We start from the raw sequence: 12,071 nt of genomic DNA, 5'->3' as shown, positions 1-12,071 counted from the left end.
TCTTGATACACACGGGAAACTGTTGAGTGTGAAAAACCCAGCAGCGTAAAAAACAAACGTTCCATACCCGGTTCAAAGGCACTTCAATCTTCTGTCTTGCCCATTCATCCTCTGAATGGCACACATACGCATTCCATGTCTCAAGGCTTAAAACTCCTTCTTTAACTTGTCTCCTTCACTTCATCCACACTGATTGAAGTGGATTTAATAGGCGACATCCATAAAGGATCATACTGTAGCTTTCACCTGGATTCACCTGCTCAGTCTGTCACAGAAAGAGCAGGTGTTCTTAATTTTTTGCACACTCAGTGTATAGTAACACCTAGTAACAACACACAAACGCACACGCAGAGAGACTAGCACAATCAGCACCACACCACAACATTTTGAAATATGTGTTGTTACTAATTGGTGACAAATGATAACGAAGTGTCAGGTAAGACTAAGTCAACAATTTAATCAACATATTGTATTCTTTTGAAGAAGTGGAGGTGAGCCTGACCTGCCTTGCATATCCACTCCAGGTACCCCGTCAGCTCTCTCTCTATCTGCTGCTGTCGGCGCAGCTTCAGAAAGTCCTGCCTCTTCTCCACACGCTCTCTCTCTTTGGCAAACTCCCTGTGAACACACACGCACACACACACGCACAGAAGCACACACACAGACACACACTCTTTAAACTGACATGTTAATGCACAGGTTAATTTCTGTGTTCCACTCCATCCACATCGATGGGCCTGTAGATGAGCAGGTCGAGAGCTTCAAGTTCCACGGTGTCCACATCATTAAGGAATTAACATGGTCCACACACACCAACATAGTCGTGAAGAGGACACGACAACACCTCTTCCCCCTCAAGAGGCTGAAAAGATGTGTCATGGGCCCTCAGATCCTCTAATGGTTCTACAGCTGCACCATTGAGAGCATCTTGACTGACTGTATCACCGCTTGGTATGGCAACTGCTTGGCATCCGAAAGCTAGGCGCTACATAGGGTAGTGCGTACGGCCCAGTACATCACTAGGTCCAAGCTCCCCACCATCCAGGACCTCTATACCATGTGGTGTCAGAGGAAGGTCCTAAAAATTGTCAAAGACTCCAGCCACCCAAGTCATAGACTGTTCTCTCTGCTACTGCACGGCAAGCGGCACAGATGCACCAAGTCTGGAATCAACAGGACCCTGTACAGCTTCTTCCCCCAAGACATAAGACTGCTAAATAGTTAACCAATAGCTACCCTGACTATCTGCACTGATCCTTTTTGCCCGGTCATTCAATAAATAATGGGGCCAATGTGTGACATTGGGATCAACATTTCCCCATGTGTACTTAGAGGAATAATAAAAGTGAATATATGCTAAATTGACCCATAACTCCATTTATACAATACCGTAGGCCTAGGACTATACATCTTTTAAGTGGAGTTCATACAGACATTGGCAAGTCAAATTCAAGGACTTTTTCACACACTTATTTGTAATTTTCAGGGACCTCATATTATACAATTGTATAATTTATATAATTTTACATAAGGCCTAATATAGAACCCCTCCATCCCCACAAAAAGCATGAAAAAAAGTGTAAAAGAAAAAGTAGGCCATTACCACTTTTAGAATAATTCCTGTTTTAGACATTGACAATCAAATTATTATTAACGGTCTAAAATATGTGAGAATAATGTAGACATTGGATGCAGGCATGGCAATCTTTCTGTAGCTAATGTGGCCAACGCAGGCACACATAATAAATCCATGAATAGCGGTAGCAGTAATCTCACCATCACTGTTTTTATAATGTGAAAGTGACCAAAAACCAGGTTCCTTTTTTAATGGAAGGATTTGTATGGAAACCAAGTTTAAGCTAACATTAGCTGTTGTCTGTAATATTCATATGTGTAAACATACTGAATTGTAATTGGATGCATTTTTTGCCGCCGTATCATACTGCGCTATGATTGGTTAAGACCACCCAGGTGGTGAGGTCATGGTCAGGTGATCATGGTATGAGACACGTGAACATGGCACGTATAGCTAATATACACTGCTCAAAAAAATAAAGGGAACACTTAAACAACACAATGTAACTCCAAGTCAATCACACTTCTGTGAAATCAAACTGTCCACTTAGGAAGCAACACTGATTGACAATAAATTTCACATGCTGTTGTGCAAATGGAATAGACAAAAGGTGGAAATTATAGGCAATTAGCAAGACACCCCCCAAAACAGGAGTGATTCTGCAGGTGGTGACCACAGACCACTTCTCAGTTCCTATGCTTCCTGGCTGATGTTTTGGTCACTTTTGAATGCTGGCGGTGCTCTCACTCTAGTGGTAGCATGAGACGGAGTCTACAACCCATACAAGTGGCTCAGGTAGTGCAGTTCATCCACGATGGCACATCAATGCGAACTGTGGCAAAAAGGTTTGCTGTGTCTGTCAGCGTAGTGTCCAGAGCATGCAGGCGCTACCAGGAAACAGGCCAGTACATCAGGAGACGTGGAGGAGGCCGTAGGAGGGCAACAACCCAGCAGCAGGACCGCTACCTCCGCCTTTGTGCAAGGAGGTGCACTGCCAGAGCCCTGCAAAATGACCTCCAGCAGGCCACAAATGTGCATGTGTCTGCTCAAACGGTCAGAAACAGACTCCATGAGGGTGGTATGAGGGCCCGACGTCCACAGGTGGGGGTTGTGCTTACAGCCCAACACCGTGCAGGACGTTTGGCATTTGCCAGAGAACACCAAGATTGGCAAATTCGCCACTGGCGCCCTGTGCTCTTCACAGATGAAAGCAGGTTCACACTGAGCACATGAGCACATGTGACAGACGTGACAGAGTCTGGAGACGCCGTGGAGGACGTTCTGCTGCCTGCAACATCCTCCAGCATGACCGGTTTGGCGATGGGTCAGTCATGGTGTGGGGTGGCATTTCTTTGTGGGCCCGCACAGCCCTCCATGTGCTCGCCAGAGGTAGCCTGACTGCCATTAGGTACCGAGATGAGATCCTCAGACCCCTTGTGAGACCATATGCTGACACATGCACATTTGTGGCCTGCTGGAGGTCATTTTGCAGGGCTCTGGCAGTGCACCTCCTTGCACAAAGGCGGAGGTAGCGGTCCTGCTGCTGGGTTGTTGCCCTCCTACGGCCTCCTCCACGTCTCCTGATGTACTGGCCTGTCTCCTGGTAGCGCCTGCATGCTCTGGACACTACGCTGACAGACACAGCAAACCTTTTTGCCACAGTTCGCATTGATGTGCCATCGTGGATGAACTGCACTACCTGAGCCACTTGTGTGGGTTGTAGACTCCGTCTCATGCTACCACTAGAGTGAGAGCACCGCCAGCATTCAAAAGTGACCAAAACATCAGCCAGGAAGCATAGGAACTGAGAAGTGGTCTGTGGTCCCCATCTGCAGAATCACTCCTGTTTTGGGGGGTGTCTTGCTAATTGCCTATAATTTCCACCTTTTGTCTATTCCATTTGCACAACAGCATGTGAAATTTATTGTCAATCAGTGTTGCTTCCTAAGTGGACAGTTTGATTTCACAGAAGTGTGATTGACTTGGAGTTACATTGTGTTGTTTAAGTGTTCCCTTTATTTTTTTGAGCAGTGTATATATAGCTAATAAAGTGCTAGATTAAGAAATATCCTGTCATACTGCATATTATTATTTTGTACAAAGCATTCAAAACAAGACATTGTCGTCCGCCGTAATAACCACATGTGGTTTTACCGCAACAGAGTAGCACACTCAACACCCTTCAATTGAAGTGGCAGGAAACAAACTAAAGTGGCAACATCACTCACAAAAACTGATCAAAAATGATATCACAGATACGTATAGGGGAGCAGGTTAACTTATACATTCGCTACAATAATCACAAGGATTTTTCAAGCAGCAAATGTCACATTTTCAAGGTAGGCCTATTCCAGTAGGCCTACTTGAATTTCTGAGCTCCAAAATCAAGTTAAAGTTGGCTACTTCAAGCCCCTTGTATTTTTCTTTGGAGGTGTAACATGGAAAACAAAATGTATGTGTCATGTTATTTCATTACCAGATAATATTGTGAATAAGCCCAGTAGGCTATGTAATTGTTTGTCATTATATCCAGAATAATGTACTGGAATAGCATTGGCACAATAGTCTATCCTACACAATTGCGCACAGTAGACTCGGTGTCCAATCCTAGGCACAAAAACAAATGAAAACATTAACACATTACCTTGACGCTTTCTCTGTTAAATCTAACGAGACTCTGCTGTAAATCAAGCAGACAACAACAAATGATCAACCTCAATTCGCTAGTGATATTAGATCCAACGTGGATCCAGGCACAACTGTCTTCACCGGAGTAACGAATGAGACACCAAAATATTCTGGACATTCCTAGCAAACAACTTTTTCCCAGCACTTAGGTTGTTGTTGATCTACCACAACAGCTGACCAGTGGCGATTTAAGCATGTAAATGTTGGTGGGGCAAACTAAAAAAATATGTTTTTAGATGCATGCCAGCAAAGCCACTACCCAACACAACACAACACTAAACAAGCATTACAAACGATGCCCACAAACTGTTAGGGTGTACATAAAGCTGTCCCAACAGCAGAGTCCCAACAGCAGTCCCAACACCTTACCACTGCTACGCCTGGCTATCAGCAGAGCCTTGTCTGGCAGCGAAACACGTCATTAAGCCTCATTTCCTGCCTTTAAAAAAAGCATTGCTGATATGGCTGACTTGCTTAAACAAATCTGGTTTCTACTGACAATTTAGATGTACAAACTATGGCATAAGTAGACAATGTGCGGATAAGAGGCAATCCGTAATTTCGATTAAGACATTAATGAGCGAGCTAGGACGGACATGGTCAATATAACTATTTGTTCAGCACTTGTGTAATGTACAGCGACAGAATTCATAAATGGGTCGTTCTTACATTCTTACAGTATTCTGCTTGTACACCAAGTCAGAACCGTAGGATAAATACAGGGGGCATATAAGCAGACAATGAAAGCTCTTACAATATTTGATGACTACATTTCTCTAAAACAGGCTATTGGCTACATGTGCACCACCCGAGTCAGAACATTAAGCAAAATGAAGAGGGAGAAAAGGGACCAAATTATTTGGGTGAAGCACATGGGCTACTAACAGCTTACTACACAACAGACACCTAGTATGACTTTCTTAGCTACAGTATACATATCTCCCTGGCAAATTACATCATTTATGCAGCATCATACAATACATTTTGGACACCTTGTTGTGCTGTGCTCACTTGACCAGGAAGGTGGCGCGAATGCCAAACTTTGTCATCAAAGTTTGGCATTCTCTGGATTTATGGTTTAATTGGTTTAATTATTTTATTTACTAACTAACTAAATAACAACAGGATAACATACACACTTAATACATGAGACAAAGGTCCCAAGCGGACTTTTACAATATGGTGGCTTTTCACACCACGACATGGAGAGGGAGAGAGAGAGAGAGAGAAAAAAACAATTATCGTCGAAACATTTCAGAACTATTCTCACATGAATCATATAGTTTTCACACGAACCACGCCTGTTATGAATAAGAAATCATGAATGTATTTACGTGTGGGTGCCTTTGATCGTTGTGTAGTCCTGAACAGAACTACAGAGTTCACTCTGATCCATTTACTCCAAAAGCTGCTATTTGAAGCTAGTCAGCCGCACCGATGGTTCCAGTGGGGTGATGAAAGTAGTGTACTACAGTGATTTGGGTAGTAGCATGGTTTGAAAAGCGAGGCATTTTACTGTTAATCAGCTGTACAGGTGATTGTCTGAGAGAGGAGTTTGTCGCCTCTTCCTCTTTGTGTTGGCATTCAGGATTCGGACCACGATGGACATGAGCTGCATCTCGCCGTCTCTCTGGTCTAAAATAAGGTGAGTTTATTTCTTCACCTACTGTTGAGGTTCAAAGTTACAACCCTATCAAACATGTATCTACCGCCTCATGTTTCCTGGTCTAATGTTAATTTCGTTGGCAATGCTTTTTATGCACTCTCGTCAAAAGGGGATTGTTCCGTCAGTCTGACACGCTCTCTGACCTCATTCAGGGAGTGGCTACTTACAATGAACAGTTTATAGGAGATAGATTCTCTAATTCCTCCTAAAATCACATTCATATCTTAACAAAAATACTTTCATTGTTTATTATATGCACAACAGATTGGATGGAAACTTGACAGATAAAGGGGATATACTTTCCAAGTTACAGTATTTCGTCCATACAATTTTTTATGACATCACACAATTAAAACCAATACAGTGGCGAGAAAAAGTATGTGAACCCTTTGGAAATACCTGGATTTCTGCATAAATTGGTCATCAAATTTTATCTGATCTTCATCTAAGTCACAATTATAGACAAGTAGTGTGCTTAAACTAATATCATGCAAATTATTGTATTTTTCTTGTCTATATTGAATACATCATTTAAACATTTGAAAAAAGTATGTGAACCCCAGGATAATGACTCCAATAATGACTAATAGTAGTCAGGAGTCAGCTAACCTGGAGTCCAATCAATGATACGAGATTGGAGATGTTGGTTAGAGCTGCCTTGCCCTATAAAAAACACTCACAAGAAGCATTGCCTGATGTGAACCATGCCTCGAACAACAGAGATCCCAGAAGACCTAAGATTAAGAATTGTTGACTTGCATAAAGCTGGAAAGGGTTACAAAAATATCTCTAAAAGCCTTGATGTTCATCAGTCCATGGTAAGACAAATTGTCTATAAATGGAGAAAGTTCAGCACTGTTGCTACTCTCCCTAGGAGTGTCAAAGATGACTGCAAGAGCACAGCGCAGAATGCTCATTGAGGTTAACTTCTCTGGGATATAGGGGGTGCTGTTTCGACTTAGGGAAAATTGGTCTCCAAATTAAACTGCCTAGTACTCAATTCTTGCTCGTACAATATGCATATTATTGTTATTATTGGATAGAAAACACTCTAGTTTCTATAACCGTTGGAATTATGTCTCTGAGTGAAACAGAACTCATTCTACAGCACTTTTCCTGCCAGGGAGTGAGATTTCAGAAATCTTGGCCCCTGCTCCCAGGTCAGTTCATAAGTCCCTGTGAATGCTATGATGCTACAAACACTGCCTACGCCTTCCTCTAGATGTCAGTAAGCGGGGAGATTTTGAATGGAGTGGATTGCGCAATCCGGGCTCTATAAATAGACCCTGGAGCGGAAAGAACGTCCTTTTCAACAGTGCGCTCGACGCAGAGTGGTCGTCGGACTGGCCTCCTTCCAAGCTTTGGTTTAGCCACTTATATATCGCTGGTCATGTTTTTATTCGTTATAGGTGTTAAAGACATCATAAGGTAGTTAATTTAAACCGTTTTATAGCAATTTATATCCGTTTAGTGCGATTTTGAGGCATTTCTTTGTGATGCACTTTGAAGCGCTGGGCACGTTTCCAGTACCGGTCGAACGTTAGTGGCCATTTCGACAGGACAAGAGGACATCTTTCGCCCAAAAGACGATTAGACCGGAGAAAGGATACATTGCCCAAGATTCTGATTGAAGATCAGCTCATAGTAAGAACTATTTTTGATGATAAATCGTTATTCTGTTGAAAAATGTCAAACGCATAAGCCGCCATTTTGTTTCGTGTAGCTTCGTTTGGCGAACCCTGTATTGCACAGTAAGGATAATTTTAGAAATGTAATTCAGCGATTGCATTAAGAACTAATTTGTCTTTCGATTGCTGTCCACCCTATATTTTTTATTAAAGTTATTTTGTTATTCATTACGCTAGATCACTGTCCAAAATGGCGCCCGACATTTTCAGCCCAGGTTGGCTACTATTCTCATTGTATAACCACGTTTGTTTGTGGCTAAATATGCACATTTTCGAACAAACTCTATATGTATGTTGTAATATGATGTTACAGGAGTGTCATCGGAAGAATTCTGAGAAGGTTAGTGAAAAAATTTATATATTTTGGCGATGATAACGATATCGCTCTCTTTGGCTTGAATCAATGCTCGGGTAACGTTTGCATATTTGGTATGCTAATATAACGATTTATTGTGTTTTCGCTGTAAAACACTTAGAACATCTGAAATATTGTCTGAATTCACAAGATCTGTGTCTTTCCATTGCTGTGAGCTGTGTATTTTTAAGAAATGTTTTATGATTAGTAATTAGGTAATACACGTTGCTCTCTGTATTTATTCTAGTCGAGTTGTGATGGTGGGTGCAATTGTAAACTATGATTTCTACCTGAAATATGCACATTTTTCTAACAAAACCTATCCTATACAATAAATATGTTATCAGACTGTCATCTGATGAGTTTTTTTCTTGGTTAGTGGCTATCAATATCTTTATTTGGCCGAATTGGTGATAGCTACTGGTGGAGAGAAAAAATGGTGGACAAAGAAAAATGGTGTCTTTTGCTAACGTGGTTAGTTAATAGATTTACATATTTTGTCTTCCCTGTAAAACATTTTAAAAATCTGAAATGGTGGCTTTATTCACAAGATCTGTATCTTTCATTTGGTGTCTTGGACTTGTGATTTAATGATATTTAGATGCTACTATTTAATTGTGACGCGATGCTAATCAGTGAGGGGGGGGTTGGGGGTGCTTGTCAGTTGGGACGCTAGCGTCCCAACTATCTCAGAGATGTTAAGAAGAATCCTAGAGTGCCAGCTAAAGACTTACAGAAATCTCTGGAACATGCTAACATCTCTGTTGACGAGTATACGATACATGAAACACTAAACAAGAATGGTGTTCATGGGAGGACACCACGGAAGAAGCCACTCCTGTCCAAAAAAAACATTGCTACACGTCTGAAGTTTGCAAAGGTGCACCTGGATGTTCCACAGTGCTACTGGCAAAATATTCTGTGGACAGATGAAACTACAGTTGAGTTGTTTGGAAGGAACACACAACACTATGTGTAGAGAAAAAAAGATACAGCACACCAACATCAAAACCTCATCCCAACTGTAAAGTATGGTGGAGTAAGCATCATGGTTTGGGGCTGCTTTGCTGCCTCAGAGCCTGGACAGCTTGCTATCATCGACGAAAAAATGAATTCCCAAGTTTATCAAAACATTTTGCAGGAGAATGTCCGCTAATAGAAGCTCAACAGAAGTTGGGTGATGCAAGAAGACAACAACCCAAAACACAGAAGTAAATCAACAACAAAATGGCTTTAACAGAAGAAAATACGTCTTCTGGAGAGGCCAAGTCAGAGTCCTGACCTCAACCCGAATGAGATGCAGTGGCATGACCTCAAGAGAGCAGTTCACACCAGACTTCCCAAGAATATTGCTGAACTGAAACAGTTTTGTAAAGAGGAATGGTCCAAAATTCCTCCTGACCGTTGTGAAGGTCTGATCTGCAACTACAGAAAATGTTTGGTTGAGGTTATTGCTGCCAAAAGAGGGTCAGCCAGTTATTAAATCCAAGGGTTCAAATACCTTTTCCACCCTGCACTGTGAATGTTTACACGGTGTGTTCAATAAAGACATGAAAACATATCATTGTTTGTGTGTTATTTAAGCAAACTGTGTTTGTCTATTGTTGTGACCTAGATGAAGATCAGATCAAATGTTATGACCAATTTATGCAGAAATCCAGGGAAATTTCCAAAGGGTTCACATACTTTTTCTTGCCACTGTATCACTGTATGACATTAGTTTTCTATAGCTCCCCACTGACCATTCCCCACATTGTTATGTTAGAAATATTGTTCCAGTATCCACTTTTGATCATGTTAGAGTTTCGGCGGGAAAACTGTCTGTGAAACACAAAAACACAAAGACATTCCAAAGACATTCCTTCACCAAACTTTACAGTTGGCAATATGCATTCGGGCAGGCTGCATTCTGCTGGCTTCTGCCATACCTAGATTTGTCCGTCGGACTGCCAGGTGGAGAAGCGTGAGTCATGAGTCCAGAGAACACGTTTCCCCTGCTCCAGAGTCCAATGGCTGCGAGCTTAACACCACTCAGCCGACGCTTTTCTTTGTGCATGGTGATCTTAGGCTTGTGTGCGGCTGCATGGCCATGGAAACCAATTTTATGAAGCTCCCGATTGTGCTGACGTTGCTACCAGAGGCAGTTTGGAACTTGGTCAGTGTTAAAACTGAGGCGGGGTCGTTAAGTGATCTTGTGGCTTTACGTGCTTCACGGCTGAGACTTTGTTGCTCCTAGATGTTTCCACTTCACAATAACGGCACTTACAGATGACCGGGACAGCTCTAGCAGGGCAGAAGATTTACAAACTGACTTGTTGGAAAGGTGGCATCCTATGAAGGTGCCACATTGAATGTTACTGAGCTTTTCAGTAAGGCCATTCTAATGCCAATCTTTGTCTATGGAGATTGCATGGCTGTGTGCTCGATTTTATACACCTGGCAGCAATTGGTGTGGATGAAATAGCAGAATCCACTCATTTGAAGGGGTTTCCACATACACTATTTATACAAAAGTATCTACCTCAATTACCTCATACCGCTGCACATCGACTCGGTACTGGTATCCTGTGTATATAGCCAAGTTATAATTACTCATTGTGGATTTGTTCCTTGTGTTATTATTTTTCCATTATTTATGTATTTTTCTCTCTGCATTGTTGGGAAGGGCCCGTAAGTAAGCATTTCACTGTTAGTCTAAACCTGTTGTTTACGAAGCATATGACAAATAAAATGTGATTTGATTTGATTCCTCTCCTCTCTAGGAGTGACCTTTACTTCAGAGGGCTTTAGTTCACCAGATCCCCCCACACACACACACACACACACACACACACACACACACACACACACACACACACACACACACACACACACACACACACACACACACACACACACACACACACACACACACACACACACACACACACACACACACACACACACACACACCTCACAGCCCACACACCAACTGTAGAGGAGCCCAGGGCAGCACGTGCAGCAGGGTTATGAAAGGGCTCTTTGAAGGGCCAAACACACAGAGAAACAGACAAAGAGAAAGACATAGCCTTGTGTCTCACTGTTAAAGCGTGGGTGTGGATTAGGTCAGCTCACAGATAAAAGGGTTACACAACTATTTAAATGTCCTCACACACACACAAAAATGCACGAAAACACACATGGACCCATGCACACACGCACGTATGCACACACTTACGCACACACCAACTCATTCCTTAGGCCCAGATAAAGTTCTACTTACCCATAGGAACCCAGTTATTTCTAGACTAATGACAATATACATGGAATTATTCCCTTTTCTTCAGACTGGCTGTTCGAATCCTGTTGAGACGGTCCCAGTGTGTGTAAAGGAGTGTATTTCACTGTCAGACAATGGGAGGGACAGGCCACTGAGCTCAAAGAGAAGAGCAAGGGACACCCTTATGATTAAAGGCAAACACAGGCCATTTTAAAACTCAGGGAAAACAGAGAGAGAGACAGTGACAGAGAAAGGGGCAAAGGAAGATAAAGATAAAGATAAAGAACGGGAGGGAGGAAAAGAGAGAAGAGTGGGAGAGTGATGGCTAATCTATCAACAGAATTCTATTTTAGCTATTTTCATTGTCATTTCAGTTAAGATGCATTTCCTGTCAGTATGCAGAATTTAAAATAAATGTGGTATCACCAGTATCATATTATGATGTTCCCCAAGTGTGCCACTGTCTTCACAATGCCATATCTCTCTTAGCTCAACCACTTGAGTGATGGCTGAGATTCTACTGTGGTAAGCTGGGGAATGTCAGAGCGGGGGAGGCTGAGGCAGAGTCATTGGGTTCATGAAGGACAGAAGAGATGGAGAAACAAATGAGAGGAGAGAGGGATAAAGATATCATTAGAGTGCTGAGTCACACACACACACACACAGACACAGTCTTTTACAGCTAACGTGGGGACACATTCAAAATTCTATTTTCCCTAACCCTAAACCTAACCCTAACTCATACTTTTAACCTAACCTTAACCCTAACCTTAACCCTTAACGTAATTCTAACCCTAAACACCCTAGAAATAGCATTTGACCTCGTGGGGACTAACAAA

General features: G+C 42.2%; 1 protein-coding gene across 5 annotated transcripts in view; it reads right to left on the bottom strand.

Moving 5' to 3' along the window:
- Positions 1 to 12,071, bottom strand: part of LOC129863846 (voltage-dependent N-type calcium channel subunit alpha-1B-like) — a 218,384-nt gene that overhangs the window by 97,619 nt on the left and 108,694 nt on the right. For all 5 annotated transcript variants that reach the window (XM_055936175.1, XM_055936176.1, XM_055936178.1 and 2 more), the window contains exon 7: positions 503 to 618. In XM_055936175.1, the coding sequence (XP_055792150.1) occupies positions 503 to 618 (116 nt within the window). The remainder of the gene's footprint in view (positions 1 to 502; positions 619 to 12,071) is intronic.

Source organism: Salvelinus fontinalis, chromosome 10 (assembly GCF_029448725.1).
Source record: "Salvelinus fontinalis isolate EN_2023a chromosome 10, ASM2944872v1, whole genome shotgun sequence".
In the NCBI taxonomy this organism is placed as follows: Eukaryota; Metazoa; Chordata; class Actinopteri; order Salmoniformes; family Salmonidae; genus Salvelinus; species Salvelinus fontinalis.
This window is presented reverse-complemented; position numbering and strand designations above follow the sequence as displayed.